Here is a 23,183-nt window from a genome sequence, read left to right as displayed (position 1 = left end):
AAAGCTTGGTGGAGGAGGAATAATGGTCTGGGGCTGATTTTCACTGTTAGGGCTAGACCTCTTAGTTCCAGTGAAGGGAAATCTTAACGCTACAGCATACAATGACATTCTAGACGATTCTGTGCTTCTAACTTTGTGGCAACAGTTTGGGGAAGGCCTAATTGCCAAACATCAGTGCCGGACCTCACAAATGCTCTTGTGGCTGAATGGAAGCAAGTCCCTGCAGCAATGTTCCAACATCTAGTGGAAAGCCTTCACAGAAGAGTGGAGGCTTTTTTAGCAGCAAAGGGGGGTCCAACTCCATATTAATGCCCATGATGTTGGGAGATGTTCGACGAGCAGGTGTCCACATACTTTTGGTCATGTAGTGTACATAAATAAACCAAGTGGAACTCCAGCACTACAGGGGATGAAGGTAGTGTAGAGGTCACACTGTTTCTATGGAGGCTGTTGTGGAGCAGCGTTCCATGGTGTCGTAGAATCGCAGGCAGGTCTTGTACTGCAGTAGCTTCTCTGCCAGAAGGCTGCTTCCTACTCCTCTACTCTGCACCACACTCAGGTCTAGGTACCTGGGACACAGGGGAGAAAAGACTGCTAGGGTGGATCTGTCTCAATACTGTTACCTGTCTCAATACGAGTACATGTCTCAATACTGTCACCTGTCACAATATTGTCACCTGTCACAATATTGTCACCTGGCTCAATACTGTCACCTGGCTCAATACTGTCACCTGGCTCAATACTGTCACCTGGCTCAATAATGTCACCTGCCTCTATACTGTCATCTTTCTCAACACTGTCACCTGTCTCAATACTGTCATCTTTCTCAATACTGTCATTTCTAAATAGTGCCACCTGCCTCTATACTCTCACCTGTCTCAATACTGTCACATGTCTCAATACTGTCACATGTCTCAATACTGTCACATGTCTCAATACTGTCACGTCTCAACACTGTCACCCGTCTCAATACTGTCACCCGTTTCAATACTGTCACCTGTTTCAATATTGTCACGTCTCAATACTGTCAATTCGAAATAGTGTCACCTGCCTCTATACTGTCATCTGTCTCAATGCTGTCATCTGTCTCAATACTGTCACCTGTCTCAATACTCTCAATACTGTCACCCGTTTCAATACTGTCACCTGTTTCAATATTGTCATGTCTCAATACTGTCACATGTCTCAATACTGTCACATGTCTCAATACTGTCATCTCTCAATGCTGTCACGTGTCTCAATACTCTCAAATGTCTCCACACTGTCACCCGTCTCCACACTGTCACCCGTCTCCACACTGTCACCCGTCTCCACACTGTCACCCGTCTCAACACTGTCACCAGTCTCAATACTGTCACCAGTCTCAATACTGTCACCAGTCTCAATACTGTCACCTGTCTCAATACTGTCACCTGTCTCAATACTGTCACCTCTCAATACTGTCACCTCTCAATACTGTCACCTGTCTCATCTGCACAGACAATATTGATACTTTGTTCAGGTCACCTCAAGGGGTCAAGGAAATTCTCAAATTTGTATTACTGAAAATCTAAATTTAAAGAACTAAAATGGCTTCCTCATCTCCTTTGCCTCATCTGCAATGACTATGTTGATACATGAGAGAATTGCATACTGTACCTGTAAGATATCCACCAGAACACCATAGTGTTTATGGTCATCAACATGGATAAGAAGAAGAAAAAATGCTCCAGATTCCCTTCATGCAGTGTGTTTGGGTAGAAGTTACCTGTAGTTGGACAGGAGAACAGTTCTATCAGTGGCCATAGGACTGAATCACCATAATGCAGACAGACCCCATCAACCATTCCAACATGAATGTATGTTCCTCTTCAGTTTCTATGGTTACAATGATGCATCTGTTAGTGAAGCCTTTACCTCCAGAGAGTAGGTAGACCAGCTGGATGATGAGGGCTCCCAGGAAACAGCCCCCTCCGTAGGACAGGGTGAGGAAGTGCAGGGAGATGCTTCTGATATGACTTGGTGTCATGTGGAAGGAGATCACAGAGCCTGGAACAGAGAAGAGAGGAAGGCTGGGAAGAGAAAGAACCATTCATTGGGTTCAAACGTCCCTTGTCTGTCTCTAATACACCAGTAGGGGTCATCCTAATCCTAGCTTCCAGAGTTCACAATACTATCCTCTATGTTGGCAGTTGGTTACAACTCTCCAGATTCTATCTTCATCCCAACTACATACAGTTTAAGTCGAAAGATTACATACACTTAGGTTGGAGTCATTAAAACTCATTTTTCAACCACTCCACAAATTTCTTGTTAAAACCTCTTAGGGCTAGGGGGCAGTATTTTCACGGCCGGATGAAAAACGTACCCAATTTAAACAGGTTACTACTCTGTCCCAGAAACTAGAATATGCATATTATTAGTAGATTTGGATAGAAAACACTCTGAAGTTTCTAAAACTGTTTGAATGGTGTCTGTGAGTATAACATACCTCATATGGCAGGCAAAAACCTGAGAAAAAGTCAAGCAGGAAGTGGGAAGTCTGGTGCTTGTAGTCCTTTCAAGTGATTGCCTTGACTGTATACAGTGACTTAGGGTTCATTTTGCACTTCCTAAAGCTTCCACTAGATGTCAGCAGTCTTTAGAACGGTGTTTGAAGATTCTATGGTGAATTTGAAGGGAATACCAGCTGTGGTAAACGCGCAATGACTTGGGAGCGAGCTGAGTTCATATTCACTCCTAAAGAGAACGGATAGGTCCGGTTGGAATTTTATTCAAGGTATATGATAAAAACAACCTAAAGATTGATTCTATACATCGTTTGACATGTTTCTACAAACTGTATTATAACTTTTTTGACTTTTCGTCTGGACTAAGTAAGCACTCGCGTAGTGGATTTGGATAGTGAACCTAACGCGCGAACAAAATTGATTATTTGGAAATAAATATGAACTTTATCGAACATTTATTGTGGAGCTGGGATTCCTGGGAGTGCCTTCTGATGAAGATAATCAAAGGTAAGTGAATATTTATAATGTAATTTCTTCGTTTTATTGACTCCAAGATGGCGGGTTTCTGTTTGCTAGTTGTTAGTGTCATCTGGGCTGTACTCAGATTATTGCAAATTGTGCTTTCGCCGTGAACCTTTTTTGAAATCGGACAAAGCGATTACATTTAGGAGAAGTGTATCTATAATTCTGTGCATAACACTTCTATATTGATCAATGTTTACGATGAGAATTTACGTACTATGTGTGCTCATTGTGCTGATTCACCGATAGGTTTGGAGAGAAAACATTTCTCAACATTACACGCCAATGTAAAATGCTGTTTTTGGATATAAATATGAACATTATCGAGCAAAACATACATGTATTGTGTAACATAATGTCCTAGGAGTGTCATCTGATGAAGATCGTCAAAGGTTAGTGCTTCATTTAGCTGTGTTTTGGGTTTTTGTGATGCATCTAGTTGCTTGGAAAATGGCTGTGTGGTGTTTCTTGTGAAGTTTATGTCCTAACATAATCTAATTTTATGCTTTCGCCGTAAAGCCTTTTTGAAATCGGACAATGTGGTTAGATTAACGAGAAGTTTAGCTTAAAAATGGTGTAAAATAGTTGATTGTTTGAGAAAATGGAATTAAGAGATTTTAGCTGTTTTAAATTTGGCGCTCTGATTTTCCACTGGCTGTTGTCAAATTCAATCCCGTTAACCTGTTATGGATAGGGGGCAGTATTTTCACGGCCGGATAAAAAAACATACCCGATTTAATCTGATTATTACTCCTGCCCAGAAACTAGAATATGCATATAATTATTAGCTTTGGATTGAAAACACTCCAAAGTTTCTAAAACTGTTTGAATGGTGTCTGTGAGTATAACAGAACTCATTTGGTAGGCCAAAACCTGAGAAGATTCCAAACAGGAAGCGCCCTCTCTGACCATTTTTTGCCCTTGCTTATCTCTATCCAATACAGGGGATCTCTGCTGTTACGTGACACTTCCTACGGCTCCCATGGGCTCTCAGAAGGCCGCAAATAGCTGAATGACGTAATTCCAAGCCCTGGCTGAAACACACGAGCGCTTTTGCTAAGTGGTCTATCAGCGGACAATGGGACTCATGCTCGTGCACGAGACGACCCCATGTTTTTATTCTATCGTCTTTGAACGGATACAACGACTCCCGGTCGGAATATTATCGCTTTTTTACGAGAAAACGAGATTTTAAACAGCGGTTGACATGCTTCGAAGTACGGTAATGGAATATTTAGAATTTTTTTGTCACGAAATGCGTCGTGCTCGTAACCCTTCTTTACCATTCGGATAGTGTCTTGAACGCACGAACAAAACGCCGCTGTTTGGATATAACTATGGATTATTTGGGACCAAACCAACATTTGTTATTGAAGTAGAAGTCCTGGGAGTGCATTCTGACGACGAACACCAAAGGTAATCAAATTTTTCTAATAGTAAATCGGAGTTTGGTGAAGGCTAAACTTGCTGGGTGTCTAAATAGCTAGCCCTGTGATGCCGGGCTATCTACTGAGAATATTGCAAAATGTGCTTTCACCGAAAAGCTATTTTAAAATCGGACATATCAAGTGCATAGAGGAGTTCTGTATCTATAATTCTTAAAATAATTGAATGTTTTTTGTGAACGTTTATCGTGAGTAATTTAGTAAATTCACCGGAAGTTTGTGGGGGGTATGCTAGTTCTGAACATCACATGCTAATGTAAAAAAGCAGTTTTTTGATATAAATATGAACTTGATTGAACAAAACATGCATGCATTGTATAACATAATGTCCAAGGGTTGTCATCTGATGAAGATCATCAAAGGTTAGTGCTGCATTTAGCTGTGGTTTTGTTTTTTTGTGACATTATATGCTAGCTTGAAAAATGGGTGTCTGATTATTTCTGGCTGGGTACTCTGCTGACATAATCTAATGTTTTGCTGTCGCTGTAAAGCCTTTTTGAAATCGGACAGTGTGGTTAGATAAAGGAGAGTCTTGTCTTTAAAATGGTGTAAAATAGTCATATTTTTGAAAAATTGAAGTTTTCGGATTTTAGAGGAGTTTGTATTTCGCGCCACGCCCATCATTGGATATTGAAGCAGGTGTTCCGCTAGCGGAACGTCTAGATGTAAGAGGTTAACGGGATGAGAATGGGAAGGGGTCCCAAAGAGGTTAACAAACCATAGTTTTGGCAAATTGGTTAGGACATCTACTTTGTGAATGTCACAAGTAATTTTTCCACAATTGTTTACAGACAGATTATTTCACTTATAATTCATTGTATCACAATTCCAGTGGGTCAGAAGTGTACATACACTAAGTTGACTGTGCCTTAAATCAGCTTGGAAAATTCCAGAAAATGATGTCATGGCTTTAGAAGCTTCTGATAGGCTAATTGACATCATTTGAATCAATTGGAGGTGTACCTGTGGATGTATTTCAAGGCCTACCTTCAAACTCAGTGCCTCTTTGCTTGACATCATGGGAAAATCAAAAGAAATGGGCCAAAAATATTGTAGACCTTCACAAGTCTGGTTCATCATTGGGAGCAATTTCCAAATGCCTGAAGGTACCATGTTCATCTGTACAAGCAATGGTATGCAAGTATAAACACCATGGGACAACACAGCTGTCATACTGCTCAGGAAGGAAAGGCGTTCTGTCTCCTAGAGATGAACGTACTTTGGTGCAAAAAGTGCAAATCAATGCCCGAACAACAGCAAAGGACCTTGTGAAGATGTTGGAGGAGCCTGGTAAAAAAGTATCTATATCCACAGCAAAACTAGTCCTATATCAACATAACCTGAAAGGCCGCTCAGCAAGGAAGAAGCCACTGCTCCAAAACCGCCATAAAAAAGCCAGACAACAGTTTGCAACTGCACATGGGGACAAAGATTGTACTTTTTGGAGAAATGTCCTCTGGTCTGATGAAACAAAAATAGAACTGTTTGGCCATAATGACCATCGTTATCTTTGGAGAAAAAAGGGGGAGGCTTGTAAGCCGGGGAACACCATCCCAATCGTGAAGCACGGAGGTGGCAGCATCATGATATGGGGTGCTTTGCAGGAGGGACTGGGGCACTGCACAAAATAGATGGCATCATGAGGGAGGAAAATTATGTGGATATATTGAAGCAACATCTCAAGACATCAGTCAGGAAGTTAAAGCTTGGTCGCAAATGGGTCTTCCAAATAGACAATGACCCCAAGCATACTTCCAAAGTTGTGGCAAAATGGCTTAAGGACAACAAAGTCAAGGTCTTGGAGTGGCCATCACAAAGCCCTGACCTCAGTCCTATAGAAGATTTGTGGGCAGAACTGAAAAAGCGTGTGTGAGCAAGGAGGCCTACAAACCCGACTCAGTTACACCAGCTCTGTCAGGACGAATGGGCCAAAATTCACCCAACTTATTGTGGGAAGCTTGTCGAAGGCTACCCGAAACATTTGACCCAAGTTAAACAATTTAAAGGCAATGCTACCAAATACTAACTGAGTGTATGTAAACATCTGACCCACTGGGAATGTGATGAAAGAAATAAAAGCTGAAATAAATCATTCTCTCTACTATTGTTCTGACATTTCACATTCTTAAAATAAAGTGGTAATCCTAATCGACCTAAAACAGGGAATTTTTACTAGGATTTAAAGTCAGGAATTGAGAAAAACTGAGTTTAAATATATTTGGCTAAGGTGTATGTAAACGTCCGACTTCAACTGTATGCTGTCCATTGACATTCTAAATCTCTAACCCAGTTTGTCTCTGTGTACGAACAGTGTAGTAGCAATAGGTGTGTCAGAAATACATGCTGGCTCTCTGTCACTCACAGGAGGGGGTGACGAGGGCCTCAGCCAGACCCAGTAGGATGTACTGGGGAGCCAGCTGGAAGCAGGCCATGGAGGACACCTGAAGCACCTTCCCTGACAGGGCCTGCTCCGTCAGAGGATAGCCCTTCCTGTGGACCTCAGACAGGCCCGCTACCAGGACAGACAGGGACGCACACGCATGACCCAGTGCTGGGAGAGGAGGGAGGGGAGAGGGAGAGAAACAGAGAGAGATACGGAGAGAGAGACATTAACATTGACTTAGTCACTGATGAGGGTGGTATTTGTGCATGTGTGTGCATGCTTGTGTGCCATGTGTATCTGTGTGTGTGCCGTGTGTGTGTGCCATGTGTGCATGCCTACTGATGATTCTGGCGGGGGAGAAGGGTGTTTTCTCCATGGACAGGTAGCAGGAGGTGATGCACTCCATGAGAGGGGCCAGCAGCAGCAGAGGTAGGATGCTGATGAGGTTCATGGCACCGATGGGCAGGAGGAAGCCGTTCAGGTGCAGGTTAGAGTTCATGGTCTGAATATAGTAACCCGATGGAATCTGTGGGAGAGGTCAGGGGTCACAACAGATTCTATGACAACTTCTTTGATTATAAATAAGCATTATAGATTTTCCTTTTTTTATCCCCAATATCTAAAAAATTATATATTGCACTTTCCACTGAAATTAAGCAAGGAACTGAAAATGTTGTAAAAATGTCCTGTGAAGCATGTCAGTGAAGAGCCCTGATGTTCTCCATTACATTGACCTGCCTGAGTGATGCAGGCGCGGTACAGTATCTGCAAGCCGTACAGGGGGAAGAGCCTTGCCAGGACCTTGACGTTCTCCACGTGTGTCTCACTGTAGCGCCCCCCGTTGTTCTCCTTTGCGCGGTCCAACCAGCTGGCTACGTCTCCACCCAGGTGGCGGTAGTGCAGGCAGCACATCTTCAGAGAGTTCAGGAACACCCCCAGAGTGGTCAGCAGGGAACTGCCTGCACAACAACCACAACGTAAGGTTCCAAATAAACAGAGTAAAAACTAATGGACAACTAGGGAAAGCTCAAACTAAGTTTATTCACCCAATAGGTCAGACAGCTGAGCAGACAAAGACATGTTCCCACCAGCACAAGTATATATAGTCCACTTTAGGCAGGAAGTTAAGTTATGTGGGTAATAAACTGTTCCTTCTCCCTTATTGTGACCTGACCTGGGGCCCTATTAATCCACAGCTCTCCACCCTTATCAGTGATGGCAATCATGTGATTGGATATGAGCCAGCAGGTTGGCAATCTTAATTGAGCGCACCATATACATTCCTCCTACACATAACCATTCATTTCTGGTGAAGCAAGTAATTCAAATTACAACCCAACAACTGAAACCAGACTGAAACCAGGGATATTTCACATTTCAAGTTTAGAAATCAGAACCTATCAACATCAATACTAGAAAAAACCACAACCACATCAATACTAGAATAGACCACATCAATACTAGAACAGACCACAACAACCACAGCAATACTAGAATAGACCACAACAACCACATCAATACTAGAATAGGCCACAACAACCACATCAATACTAGAATAGACCACAACAACGACATCAATACTAGAATAGACCACATCAATACTAGAACAGACCACAACAACCACATCAATACTAGAATAGACCACAACAACCACAACAATACTAGAACAGGCCACAACAACCACATCAATACTAGAACAGGCCACAACAACCACATCAATACTAGAACAGGCCACAACAACCACATCAATACCAGACTAGACCACAACAACCACATCAATACCAGAATAGACCACAACAACCACATCAATACCAGACTAGACCACAACAACCACATCAATACTAGAATAGACCACAACAACACTAGAACAGACCACAACAACCACATCAATACTAGAATAGACCACATCAATACTAGAACAGACCACAACAGCCACAGCAATACTAGAATAGACCACATCAATACTAGAACAGACCACAACAACCACAGCAATACTAGAATAGACCACATCAATACTAGAACAGACCACAACAACCACATCAATACTAGACTAGACCACAACAACCACATCAACACTAGAATAGACCACAACAACCACATCAATACTAGAATAGACCACATCAATACTAGAATAGACCACAACAACCACATCAATACTAGAATAGATCACAAAAACATAGGTATATACATACACTGTAACACAAAGTTGAGACTGTCTGAGGTTACCTTTCTTAGACCTGAAGATGAGGTTGAGGTTGTGTTACCTTTCTTGGACCTGAAGATGAGGTTGTTGCGGACCATGTGTATGGCGATGAGCATCAGCAGCACAGACATGAAGGGGATGAGGAAGCCCAGGTTGTTGGCCACTGACTGCTGGATGTAGGCGATACCCAGAAACACTATCATCGAGTTCAGGTTCACCAGCCAGTAGAACCTGAGAGGACAACATAACAACCAGGCTTGAGGGGAAACTTTTTGGAATGAAATGCAGGCCCTGTGATCTCCACATTAATCTTGGTACCCTTAACCAAATCAGCTAGCGACTGAGAGACTATATATCAACAAAGAGATTGGCAAAAGATACATGAAAATGGATCTTGTTACAAATACAATATACTCTAAAGAACGATGTATCAAACTAAAATACAAAATACTTTTGTAGTTGTAGTTAGATAAACTACAAATACATACAGGTAAATACATTTTCAAGTACACACCTTCACTACAACAACATTCTCAGTAATGCTAACAATCTTTTTTAGTTGAATAGTTTTTAGTTGAATGCCTTATAAGTTGCTCTGGTTATGAGTGTCTGCTAAATGACAAACATTAACATTTAAATCAAAAAATTAACTATCGCAAAGCACACTGGGTATTATTATTGGCCTTCTTTTGGGTGCCGAGGTCATTATTTTAATACCCAGCATGCTTTTCAACTGTTCTTTTTTACTTTGACATTTTTGACATTTAGCACAGTGATTCTCACCTGGGGGTCGGGGACTTGTACAGGAATATATATATATATATGTTTTTAAAATAAAACATTAAGTTGAAAGGCAAACGGTGCATCGCTTATTGTTGCTGACTTTACACATGCAGCGTGTCCGCAGTGGTGAAATGACTAGCTACACACACTGATGCAAAGAAATTACAGATTTCTCAACACACACGGTACAAGAAAGGCACTTTGCGCATCATACCTTGCGGCCCAGCGCATTGCTAAGTGCAAAAAAGCCCACACCAGCAGAGATCTCATACTCCCTGCTGCGATTGATATCTGCACTGATATCTTGGGAGAGTCAGCCACCAACAAACTTAAAACCATACCCCTATCCAGTAGCGATTTTTGCATGTAAATCTTGGTGGGGAAAACAACCCCCCCAAAAGCTGTCCCAACAGCAGAGTCCCAACACCTTACCACTGATACATCTGGCTATCAGCGGAGCCTTGTCTGGCAGCGAACCAGTTCATTCCTTTTAAAAAACATAGCTGGTATGACTGACTTGCTTAAACAAATGTGGTTTTAACTGACAATTGAGATGTACAAACTATGGCATAAGGGGACGACGAGCAGATGAGGCAATCTGTAATTTCCATTAAGACATTAATGAGTGAGCTAGGACGGAAGTAGTCAATATAACTATTTGTTCAGCACTTTTGAAATGTACAGCAACAGAATTCATAACATTGGCCGTTCTTACAGTATTCTCCTTGTACACCAAGTCAGAACCATAGGATAGATAAAGGGGGCATATAAGCAGACAATGAAAGCTCTTACAATATTCGATGATTAACGTTACATTTCTCTAAAACGGGTTATAGGCTACATGTGCACCACCAAGTCAGAACAGTAGGCAAAATTAGGAGGGCAAACGGGACCAAATTATTAGTCTGAGGCACATGTGCAACTAACAGCTTACTACACAACATACAATTAGTATTGCTTTCTTAGCTACAGTATACATAACACCCTAGCATATTACATAATTTATGCAGCAGCATACAATACATTTTTGGACTCACCTTATTGTGCTGTGCTCACTTGAACAGGAAGGTGGCGCTGTGGTCCTTCGTGGGCAAATTTTGTCATCAAACTTTGTCATCAAAGTCTGGCATTCTCTGGATTTATGGTGCTTTCAAGACAACTGGGAACTCTGAAAAAAAAAGTTTGAATCATGATGACGTCAGTGATCTTCATGCCGGCGCTCTAGAAAGTGGCCCAAGTTCCCGACTTGCAATTCCGACTTGAATGACCGTTCAAAAACCTATTTGCCCAGTCGGAGATTGTGTTTTTTTTCCAGAGTTACCAGTTGTCTTGAACTTACTGAAATTTGATTTCCCAGTTCTGAGTTTCAGGTTGTTTTGAGTGCGGCAGAAGTCATGCTGGATTGACACCATGGCCAATGTTGAATGTTTATCCTTTTAAGCTTGGAAAAGAGACCCTTAAACCAAGATTTGGACCACACACCCACTCCACTGAATAGCAGGCTAGTGATCGCTTTACAATGCTTGCAGTTAGCCACTGACTCCTTCCAAACCACTCATTGTTGAATTTGCGATTTCCAACTTGTTGTGTAATGTTTATGTCCAATGGTTGGTGAGCACCGATACATTTTTCTCTTCATTATTTCTCTTCATATGACAAGGATTAAAAAGGATTTGCCAGAAGTTTGTCGACTTGATTCATGATGATGACTGATAGCCTGATAGCTAAGATTTTGAGCCTTCTTGGATGGGCACTTCTAGTGTAACTCTATGGCAGCACCCAAGGGGCTTGAATTTTCAAGCTTGAAAATACAAATTACATTGGAGTGTAGTTCAGTGTAATTAAAATTACAATATACATATTTCAAATACATGTAACATAAATACTGCCCATCTGCGTGCGTGCGTGCGTGCGTGCGTGTGACCATGTCTGCTAACACACCTACCTCCTCACCAGTGAAATCCATCAAGTGTGCTAGGGCTTCTGTGTTTGATTATTGAATAGCTGAATTATTGAATGGCTCTAGGGTGCATTAGGTAATACTGTATATTTGTAACTAATTGACCTTGTGTTTTCATATTTTCATTCATTTCTCTACTGAGACTAGCAGGGTTGAATTACTCGTGCAATATTATAGAGATTTCTTTGTATTCCATTTGTGAATTTGAGAGCGGTTACATTTCCCCAGACCCTTACCTCAGCGTTATACTAGACCAAGCAATTCAGTCTGTAATAAGAAAGGTTTCCATTGGGCTGAAACACCAACTCAGGATTTGTTTTATTTTTATGTATTTTTAAGCAGGTCCATCAATTCATTCCGTGATAAGAAACCATTGCAGGGGCTGGCTTTCCCTGAAACGGGTTTTAGAAAATCAGGTGGAAACGAGCACTGTCATTATCTTGCCACGGGGGAACAAACAGAATATTATAGTCACCCTGCATGTGCAGCAAAATCGACTTGGCAAAGCCAGAGTGACTTTCAATTGGTGCATTAGTATATCACCTTAAGATAGCTGCGTGAGACAGCAACATATCACAATCGTATCAAGTATATTTTTCCTCAACAAAGTATTTATAAAAAAATTACATATACATTTATATTTGGTTCATTTAGCAGACGCTCTTATCACACCATAGTTCTATCAGACGTCTGATACCATTGCAGGGTGGAAGGGTGAAAGGGTTCACAAGATGCGAACCGCGATAAAAAAAAAATAGCATAGAAAAGTCTTTCGAATTTTGAAAATACAAATTACAGTAGTAAAGTTCAGCCCAGCATAATTCAAATGAACTAAGTAATTAAAATTAAAATACGTATTTCAAATATGTAACATAAACACTGGCATAAATATCTGCCTATTACCCAACACTCTGTTACATTTCCTTATCAAAGAAACCACGACCCCTGTAGATACAGAGTACACAGTCAAGTAGGAAGCTACTCCCTGTCCTCTGGTGTAGAGCTCAATGAAACAGAAAGTCATCTTCGACACTGCCATTGCTTAACCTACAGGAGAGAGCACCAAAATGGCTGACAATCTAGAACTGTTATGGTACTCCATCTGTCTGGATCTACTGAAGGATCTGGTTACTTTTCCCTTCAGACACAGCTGTATGCAACGTCATCTTCTTAGTTTGACTTCCATCCAAACCACATCCCCTGTAGACACAGAGTTTCACAGCCCAGTAGGAAGCCACTCCCTCAATGAAACAGAAAATAATCTTTGCTCAACCTTCGGGTGAAAGCACTAAAATGGCTGACAATCAGGAACTGTTCTGTTGCTCCATCTGTCTGGATCTACTGAAGGATCCGGTGACTACTGCCTGTGGACACAGTTACTGTATGGGCTGTATTAAAGAAAGCTGGGATCAGGATGATCTGAAAGGTGTCTACAGCTGTCCACAGTGCAGACAGACCTTCACTCCAAGGCCTACTCTGAAGAAAAACACAGTGCTGGCTAAAGTGTTGGAGAATTTGAAAATAGCAGATTTCCAAGGTACCACTCCTGCACACTGTTATGCTGAACCTGAAGATGTGGAGTGTGATATCTGCACTAGGAAAAAACTCAAAGCTGTCAAGTCATGTCTGGTGTGTCTGGCCTCTTACTGTGAGACTCATCTCCAGCCTCACTACTATGTGCCCCCACTAAAGAAGCATAAGCTTGTCGATGCAGTGACATATCTACAGGAGAATATTTGCCCAAACCATGACAAACTGCTGGAGGTTTACTGTCGTACCGATAAGAAGTGTATCTGTCTGCTGTGTGTGATGGATGAACATAAAGGCCATGATACAGTGTCAGCTGCAGCAGAGAGGACTGAGAAACAGGTAATATGCTGAATATTACTCTCCCATTATATGCAGTATACTTGTTTACATAAAGAATTGCATCATTATTGGAGGGATCAAACCACATGACATTAATGTCAACCGATCCAACAAAAAAATGTAATCTATTAGCATACTTTCAATGTAATATCCACCATTATAGAGTAGCAAGTGCAACATAACCCAGGCAGGTCCATCTCTCCAGCCCTCACTAAAACATAAAGGGTGGGTTTCCCAGACATCAATTAAACCTAGTCCTGGACTAAAAACAAGCATAAAGTTGCAATATGTAATTTTTTGGGCGACCTGACTAAATTAACATAGAAATGTGAGTTATAGATCTGTCATTCTACTTGAAAGCAAGTCTAAGAAGCAGTAGATATGTTCTATGTGTGCTATTTCTATGCTTCCCGCTCTTAAATTATTTTACTTTCGGTTTTGTTCACCAGCTTCAAACAGCTGAAACAACAATATTTTTGGTTATGGAAAATATATTTCCCAGCGGTTTAGATGGTACAATGACTCTCTACACTATACTTGCTTATTTTGTCACATAAACTGAAATTAGGCGAACTATTAGAGTTTTAGCAACCAGGAAACGGCTGAGCGATTTCTCCATAGTGCAACTTTAATAGAGAATCTTAATTTAAAATGCTGTCCAGGTTTAGGCTTGATCTGTGTCTGGGAAACCACCCCAACATGCTGTTTAGTCCGGGAGTAGGCTTGATCTGTGTCTGGGAAACCACCCCAACATGCTGTTTAGTCCGGTAGTAGTCTTGATCTGTGTCTGGGAAACCACCCCGACATGCTGTTTAGTCCGGAATTAGGCTTGATCTGTGTCTGGGAAACCACCCCAACATGCTGTTTAGTCCGGGAGTAGGCTTGATCCGTGTCTGGGAAACCACCCCAAAATGCTGTTTAGTCCGGGAGTAGGCTTGATCCGTGTCTGGGAAACCACCCCAACATGCAGTTTAGTCCGGAATTAGGCTTGATCTGTGTCTGGGAAACCACCCCAACATGCTGTTTAGTCCGGGATTAGGCTTGATCTGTGTCTGGGAAACCACCCCAACATGCTGTTTAGTCCGGGAGTAGGCTTGATCTGTGTCTGGGAAACCACCCCAACATGCAGTTTAGTCCGGAATTAGGCTTGATCTGTGTCTGGGAAACCACCCCAACATGCTGTTTAATCCGGGATTAGGCTTGATCTGTGTCTGGGAAACCACCCCAACATGCTGTTTAGTCCGGGAGTAGGCTTGATCTGTGTCTGGGAAACCACCCCAACATGTAGGCAACTTAGATAAGTATGCTGAACTCTCAAAGAGATTTCCTTTTGGTATGGCAGAGTTTCTACTAGTAAAGTATGTAATGCGATGTGTTTTTGAGCAGCAACAGTTGGGAGAAACACAGGAGGAAGGGAAGCAGAGAGCCCAGAGGAGAGAGAAGGAAGTGCAGGAGCTGAGACAGGCTGTAGATGCCATTAAGGTGAGTTTAAATCAAGGTTTAAATGATGTGGGTGTCAATGGTGCTGGGGCTCTGGGTTTGGGGAGCCAAGAGGAACAGAGGGTTTACAGTCCTGGTGAGAGCTGTGTTTTTCTGTCCTAACAGGAGTCTTCATGGGTAGCCGTGGATGACTTTGAGAGAATGTGTACCATGCACGTCCTTTCATATATCCGCTCCATTGAGAGAAGGCGTTCTGAGGTGAAGGAGCAGATCAGAGCCCAGGAGAAGGCTGGAGTGAGTCAGGCTGAAGGACTCCTGGAGCAACTGGAGCAGGAGGTTTCTGAGTTAAAGAGGAGAGATGCTGAGCTGGAGCAGCTCTCACACACAGAGGATCACATCCATTTCCTCCAGGTAACGTTACTCGTTACTCTCTGTCTTAGACAATGTTGTCAGTGAATTGCGTTTGAGCTCCAGAAGTCTTTGACTCAATTCATTCTGAATTTATTTTCAGAGTATCGATTCTCTCTGTGACCCTCCTGGACCAAAGGCATTTCCTAGCAGTTTTGAAGCAGTGAAGAAATTTGTCTCTGAACAGAAGGAGAGAATGGAAAATACATGCAAGGAGGAAACCGACAAGATGTTGACTTGTCTCGAAAAAAATATGTGTATGGCTAGTAGAATCTTATCTACACCGAAATATAAACGCAACATGTCAAGTGTTGGTCCCGTGTTTCATGAGCTAAAATAAAAGATCCCAGAAATGTTCCATATGCAAAAATAGATTATTTTTCTCAAATGTTGTGAAAAGGTTTGTTAAGATAATAATCCATCCAACTGACAGGTGTGGCATATCAAGAAGCTGATTAAACAGCATGATCATTCCACAGGTGCACCTTGTGCTGGGGACAATAAAAGGCCACTCTAAAATGTGCAATTTTGTCACACAACACAATGCCACAGATATCTCAAGTTTTGAGGAGTGTGTAATTGGTTTATTGACTGCAGGGATGTCCACCAGAGCTGTTGCCAGAGAATTGAATGTTCATTTCTCTACCATAAGCTACCTTCAACGGCATTTTAGAGAATTTGGCAGTACATCCAACCAGCCTCACAACCGCAGACCACATGTATGGCGTTGTGTGGCTGAGCGGTTTGCTGATGTCAATGTTGTGAACAGAATGCCCCATGGTGGCGGTGGTGTTATGGTATGGGCAGGCATAAGCTACAGACAAAGAACACAATTGCATTTTATCGATGGCAATTTGAATGCACAGAAATACCGTGATGAGATCATGAGGCTAATTTTTTTAGTATATATCTTTGACCAACAGATGCATTATATCTGTATTCCCAGTCATGTAAAATACATAGAATAAGGCCTAATGAATTTATTTCAATTTATTTATATTTTGGTTGAGTATAATTTATACATATAGTATGTCAAGTGAAAAATCATAAAATCATTATTAAGGTGGTTGAATTGCAGTGAGAAGTAAAACATAATGGTTCAACTTTCTCTTGGTACGTTTCTGGTTAAAGTAATAAAAGTTTTGTAATTCTATGGTGCAAGTTTTGTGAATGACTCTAACTCTATCTGTCTTCATAGTGACAAAACCATCTTCATCCTCTGTGCAAGATTACAGTACGAGAAGTGGATTTTTGAAACGTGAGTAATAATTATTTTTGCCTCTGGTGCTCTTCTTCTTCTTCTTCTTCTTCTTCTTCTTCTTCTTTGGTATAATGGTGTTCGCAACAATTACATGTGCATTCCGCCACCTACTGTGAGGCTGGATAGTAAAGCTCCCCAAAATGAAATAATGCGGGACACACCCACTCATTAAAGGGTTTTTCTTTAATTTTACAATATTCTTGCACACTCTCTCAACCAGCTTCATGAGGTTGTCACCTGAAATGCATTTCATTTAACATGTGTGCCTTGTTAAATGTTCATTTGTGGAATTTCTTAGTGCGTTTGAACCAATCAGTTGTGTTGTGAAAATGTAGGGGTGGGATACAGAAGATTGCCCTATTTGGTAAAAGACCAAGTCAATATTATGGTAAGAACAGCTCAAATAAGCAAAGAGAAACGACAGTCCATCATTACCTTCAGACATGAAGGTCAGTCAATCCGGAAAATTTAAAGAACTTTGAAAGTTTCTTCAAGTGCAGTCAAAAGAAACAACAAGCACTATGATGAAACTGTCTCTCATGAGGACCGCCACAGGAAAGGAAGACCCAGAGTTACCTCTGCTGCAGAGGACAAGTTCAATAGAGTTACCAGCCTCAGAAATTGCAGCCCAAATAAATGCTTCACAGAGTTCAAGTAACAGACACATCTCAACAACAAATGTACAGAGGAGACTTCGTGAATCAGGCCTTTATGGTCGAATTGCTGCAAAGAAACCACTACTAAAGGACACCAATCAGAAGAAGAGACTTGCTTGGGCCAAGAATCACGAGCAATGGACATTAGACTGGTGGAAATCTGTCCTTTGGTCTGATGAGTCCATATTTGAGATATTTGGTTCGAACCTCCATGTCTTTGTGAGACGCAGAGTAGGTGAACGGATTATCTCCGCATGTGTGGTTCCCACTGTGAAGCATGGAGGAGGAGGTGTGATGGTGCTTTACTGGTGACACTGTCAATGATTTATTTTGAATTCAAGGCATACTTAACCAGCATGGCTACCACAGCATTCTGCAGCGATACGCCATCCCATCTGGTTTGCGCGTTGTGGGACTATCATTTGTCTTTAACAGGACAATGACCCAACACACCTTCATGCTGTGTAAGGGCTATTTAACCAAGAAGGAGATTGATGGAGTGCTGCATCAGATGACCTGGCCTCCACAATCCCCCGGCCTCAACCCAATTGAGATCGTTTGGAATGAGTTGGACCGCAGAGTGAAGGAAAAGCAGACGGTTGAGCTAACGTGCGCTAATGTGATTAGCATGACATTGTAAGTAACAAGAACATTTCCCAGGACATAGACATGTCTTATATGGGCAGAAAGCTTACATTCTTGTTAATCTAACTGCTCTGTCCAATTTACAGTTGCTATTACAGTGAAATAATACCATGCTATTGTTTGAGGAGAGTGCACAGTTATGTACTTGAAAATGTATCAATAAACCAATAAGGCACATTTGGCCAGACTTGATACATTTTGAACAGTAATGCAATGGTTCATTGATTCAGTCTAAAGCTTCGTACATCTAGTGGCCAAACTCTAAATTGCACCTAAAATGCAATAATACATTGTGGCCTTTCTCTTAAATTTCAAAGATGATGAAAAACAACAACAACTAAAAATGAATGTTTCTTTCTTTGTATTATCTTTTACCAGATCTAATGTGTTATATTCTCCTACATTACTTTCACATTTCCACAAACTTCAAAGTGTTTATTTTCAAATGGTACCAAGAATAGGCATATCCTTGCTTCAGGTCCTGAGCTACAGGCAGCTAGATTTGGGTGTCATTTTAGGCGGAAATTGAAAAAAAGGCTCTGATCCTTACATTTTTCATAATTTAGCAGATGCTCTTATCCAGATCGACTTACAGGAGCAATTCGGGTTAAGTGCCTTGCTCAAGGGCACATCGTCAGATTTTTCACCTAGTTGGCGGGGATTAGAACCAGCTACCTTTCGGTTACTGACCCAACGCCCAGCTGTCCACTTCATGCGTCAATAATTACACAAACCACAATGCACACTCCTTTTGCTCTTTAGTTACACATGATATCAACACCATACCACTCCTGGTTACTTTAACAGCATCGTCTTTTCCCAGTGCCTTCTTCACCATCCTTGTGACTTCAAAAGGGTTTCCCAAATAAACATCCTTATCCAAAAAATGTACTCCAACAAGCAACGATTCATCAGAATAAATGTTTGCCCCTTTTGTTCCATTCTTGGACTTCACTATTGTCCACTCATCCCCAAACAACACTTCTGCTTCCTCCATCTCAACCTTTCTCTCCGTAGCCTCTGTTCTTCTTCATCTCCAATCACCGCCTTGTTTCTCGATGCCCACAATATTGCTATTCTTTTTTCACTCCCGCCTCTCTCTCAACCTCCCCCTTTCTCTCTCTCTTTGCCCCCTCCCATCTCTCTCTCACACACACACACACACACACACACACACACACACACACACACACACACACACACACACACACACACACACACACACACACACACACACACACACACACACACACACACACACACACACCTGACCTAGTATGTTTTACGACCTCTTTTGCAGACTATCGTACCATGGAAGTGGATCCCAACACAGCATGTGCAACTCTCTCTCTGTCGAGCAGAAACAAGGAAATAGCATGGAGTGACAAGGCCCAGGCCTATTCAGACCATATAGACAGGTTTACTTACTATCACCAGGCTCTGTGCAAGGTGGGTCTGTCTGAAACCTGCTACTGGGAGGTAGAGTGGAGCGGGGGAATCGTTGATGTGGCAGTCTCATACAGAGGGATCAGCAGGAAAGGTTGGGGCAATGACTGTTGTTTTGGTCACAATGATCAGTCCTGGAGTTTGGTCTGCTCTCCGTCCAGTTGTTCATTCTGGCACAATAATAACAACAAAACCAACATCCCTGTCCCCCGCACCTCCAGAGTAGGAGTGTACCTGGATCACAAGGCAGGTACTCTGTCCTTCTACAGCGTCTCTGACACAATGACCCTCCTCCACAGAGTCCAGACTATATTCACTGAGCCCCTCTATCCTGGGTTTGGAGTTGATTTAGGATCATCTCTAAAGATATGCCACCTGCCAGTATGACAATTGTCTAACAACACTCAAAGCCCTCCTAACATGTTATGGTCCTGGTACACTAACCCTTCGCTTGCTCTACTGGCGCTTTACTCACTTTATTTTTGTTAAATATGCTGTGCCAGATCCTTTTGTAAAAAGCATTGCACTGTTTAAAAAGGAGTGCCAATATTTTGCTTAAGGGCTTGTAAGTATTTCATGGCGCATGTGACAAATACAATTTTATTTTTTATTTCGATTTTTGATTCCAGATATTGACCAATCAATTTCAGCTTGTCTATATTAGTAGATGGGCAAGCACTCATGGCTTCATATGTATTTTTGATTAATGTCAGATAAATCAAATTAAAGTAAGATTGGTATGACTTTAACTCCCTGTTTTTGCTGACTTTTTTTGTCCAATACAACAGGTTAAATGTGTATAGTAGAGTTTAGTTAGTGTTTCAAGGCATCACCTCTACCCTGTTGAGCACATACACACCCCTCTGTAATGCAACAACCCACCAGTTGAAGAAGGAGAGCAACTGGTGCTGGTCGTAGCCCTGTAGTTTGTATGCCCCCACGGGACAGAGGATGGCACGGATGCCCCCGATGCCCAGGGCAGCTGCAAGCAGGCCAGTGTAGAACAGGATGTGCTGCTCCCGGTGCTCCATCTGGTGAATCATGTTGTGCGTGTCGATGTAGAAGTCCTCGAACGGGAACGCCACCACTGGAAGCATGGCTGTGCCTGAGGGAGGACGGGGGAGTGGAATCAGAATTTCATTACAGGGATTTTATTTGGTTGGGAAAATGTCAATAGTATGGGGCAAAGTAGGGATCTGAGAAGTAGAGAGCTCAGAAGTAATTCAGCCCTAATGTGTCAATTATTTAGAAGGGATGATCCATCAATCAATTGTATTTTATAAAGCCCTTTTTCCAACAGCAGTTGTCACAGAGTAAGACAAATGGTGGTAGAAGTGGGTACACATTTGAAAGTTCAGCCATGTACTGCATAACATGACAGAGCTGGTAAATACTGAAACAGAAGGAAGTTAAATTTAGAGTTTAAGATAAGATAAAGATAAGTCTAAATTCTTTGCATCATCTAAGATGCAAGTTTTTTTTGTACTAAGATGCTAGCTCCATGATTTTCAAATGTCTTGATACGACCCGTCAGACTCAGATCAGTCAGTTTAAGAATAACATAACCAGTTATATTCCAGGAAGATGAAGTACTTTGGGACAAATTCTGTTAAAATTTCAAACTGTCAGAAAATCAAAACTTGCTAAATCAAGGTAGATAATTGCTAACTAGCTCGCTGAGCTAGGCTAGTTGATCTGAACCACAATCTATGACAAACAAAAGGCTACTACATGTACTGATAATTCATGTACTGCAATCAATGTATAAGTGGCATATTAGCTTTCAAGACTTAGACCTCAATACATAGCTAGGTAGCTAGATGATTTTGTCTACTTGGCGGCACTCATAATTCCCTTATGTTATGTGTTAAGTCTCATTGGATCTAACGTTATTGAGATGCTAGTCAGGTAGACTGAGGCTAGTTAGATAGGCTGTGTGGGGGTAATTCAGGACACAGAGAGCACCCATTAGGTGTTGTGGTATAATAAACAGTCCTTTTTACAAGCAGGCATGGTTCTTAGAGATGTAGCTAGAGAGGGTGGACTCCCATGGTCAGTTGGCATAGGCCTGCACTGGGGCTCAACTCTAGTTACACCACTATCTCTAATATTACAGAACTTATTTCCTCAGAACCTTGTCATTTTCAGTTGTCTAACTCTGTGACAACTGCTATTGGAAAAAGGGCTTTATAAAATACATTTGATTGATGGATCATCCCTTCTAAATAATTGACACATTAGGGCTGAATTACCTCTGAGCTCTCTACTTCTCAGATCCCTACGTTGCCCCATACTATTACTGTGTGTCGGGCTGCTACTCTGAGGTGAGACAGAAAATTCAAATAATGAGTCATCATAAGTAATGGGGTTGGTTTGAGCTCACATCCAGGGTCCAACTGCTAGCATTGAGCACATGCAATCCTCTGATGCATTTCTCACCCACAGCACTCAGACCCATGTACATCTACAGTTGAAGGCAGAAGTTTACATACACCTTAGCCAAATACATTTAAAGTCAGTTTTTCACAATTCCTGACATTTTATCCTAGTAAAAATTCCCTGTCTTAGGTCAGTTAGGATCACCACTTTATTTTAAGAATGTGAAATGTCAGAATATTAGTAGAGAGAATGATTTATTTCAGGTTTTATTTTTTTCATCACATTCCCAGTGGGTCAGAAGTTTACATACACTCAATTAGTATTTGGTAGCATTGCCTTTAAATTGTTTAACTTGGGTCAAATGTTTCGGGTAGCCTTTCACAAGCTTCCCACAATAAGTTGGGTGAATTTTGGCCCATTCCTCCTGACAGAGCTGGTGTAACTGAGTCAGGTTTGTAGGCCTCCTTGCTCGCACACGCTTTTTCAGTTCTGCCCACAAATTTCCTATAGGATTGGGGTCAGGGCTTTGTGATGGCCACTCCAATACCTTGACTTTGTTGTCCTTAAGCCATTTTGCCACAACTTTGGAAGTATGTTTGGGGTCATTGTCCATTTGGAAAACCCATTTGTGACCAAGCTTTAACTTCCTGACTGATGTCTTGAGATGTTTCTTCAATATATCCACATCATTTTCCTCCCTCATGATGCCATCTATTTTGTGAAGTGCACCAGTCCCTCCTGCAGCAAAGCACCCCCACAACATGATGCTGCCACCCCCGTGCTTCACGATTGGGATGGTGTTCTTTGGCTTACAAGCCTCCCTATTTTTCCTCCAAACATAAAGATGGTCATTATGGCCAAACAGTTCTATTTTTGTTTCATCAGACCAGAGGACATTTCTCCAAAAGGTACGATCTTTGTCCCCATGTGCAGTTGCAAACCGTAGTCTGGCTTTTTTTATGGCGGTTTTGGAGCAGTGGCTTCTTCCTTGCTAAGCGGCCTTTCAGGTTACGTTGATGTAGGACTCGTTTTACTGTGGATATAGATACTTTTGTATCGGATTGATTTGCACTTTTCGCACCAAAGTACGTTCATCTCTAGGAGACAGAATGCGTCTTCTTCCTGAGCAGTATGACGGCTGCGTGGTCTTATTGTCAGATGATTCTAGGAGTGGTGGTTGGAGTCAGGCGCAGAGAGCAGAGGTAAAGTATACAGTCTTTATTTTCTCCGGCAACAAACTGGTCACGCCAAAACAGAAGGGCGCGTAATAATAATGACCAACCCAAAACACAGG

General features: G+C 41.8%; 2 protein-coding genes across 2 annotated transcripts in view; one reads left to right on the top strand and one right to left on the bottom strand.

The window, feature by feature from the left end:
- Positions 1-395: 395 nt before the first annotated feature.
- The window catches only part of slc15a5 (solute carrier family 15 member 5), a 29,018-nt gene continuing 6,230 nt past the window's right edge, over positions 396-23,183 (bottom strand). The window contains exons 2-9 of the mRNA XM_029751639.1: positions 20,393-20,615; positions 9,104-9,273; positions 7,578-7,798; positions 7,179-7,365; positions 6,819-7,007; positions 1,897-2,028; positions 1,639-1,747; positions 396-569 (exon numbers count right to left, since the gene is read on the bottom strand). Of these exons, the coding sequence (XP_029607499.1) occupies positions 428-569; positions 1,639-1,747; positions 1,897-2,028; positions 6,819-7,007; positions 7,179-7,365; positions 7,578-7,798; positions 9,104-9,273; positions 20,393-20,615 (1,373 nt within the window). The 3' untranslated portion in view covers positions 396-427. The remainder of the gene's footprint in view (positions 570-1,638; positions 1,748-1,896; positions 2,029-6,818; positions 7,008-7,178; positions 7,366-7,577; positions 7,799-9,103; positions 9,274-20,392; positions 20,616-23,183) is intronic.
- LOC115192782 (E3 ubiquitin/ISG15 ligase TRIM25) lies at positions 13,036-20,259 on the top strand. The gene is made up of 6 exons (XM_029751638.1): positions 13,036-13,654; positions 15,041-15,136; positions 15,260-15,505; positions 15,606-15,759; positions 16,701-16,760; positions 19,365-20,259. Exons 1-6 carry the CDS (start codon positions 13,079-13,081, stop codon positions 19,895-19,897), a joined length of 1,665 nt encoding a protein of 554 aa, XP_029607498.1. The 5' UTR covers positions 13,036-13,078; the 3' UTR covers positions 19,898-20,259.

Source organism: Salmo trutta, chromosome 4 (genome assembly GCF_901001165.1).
Source record: "Salmo trutta chromosome 4, fSalTru1.1, whole genome shotgun sequence".
NCBI classification, from domain to species: Eukaryota; Metazoa; Chordata; class Actinopteri; order Salmoniformes; family Salmonidae; genus Salmo; species Salmo trutta.
The sequence above is the reverse complement of the archived record's forward strand: the minus strand, read 5'-3'. Positions and strand labels throughout refer to the sequence as shown.

Coding starts and splice junctions, on each gene's coding strand:
- LOC115192782 (XM_029751638.1), top strand. CDS start 13,079: ATGGCTGACAATCAGGAACTGTTCTGTTGCTCCATCTGTCTGGATCTA. Junction 15,137..15,259: donor AGGCTGTAGATGCCATTAAG/GTGAGTTTAAAT, acceptor CTGTCCTAACAG/GAGTCTTCATGGGTAGCCGT. Junction 15,506..15,605: donor ATCACATCCATTTCCTCCAG/GTAACGTTACTC, acceptor ATTTATTTTCAG/AGTATCGATTCTCTCTGTGA.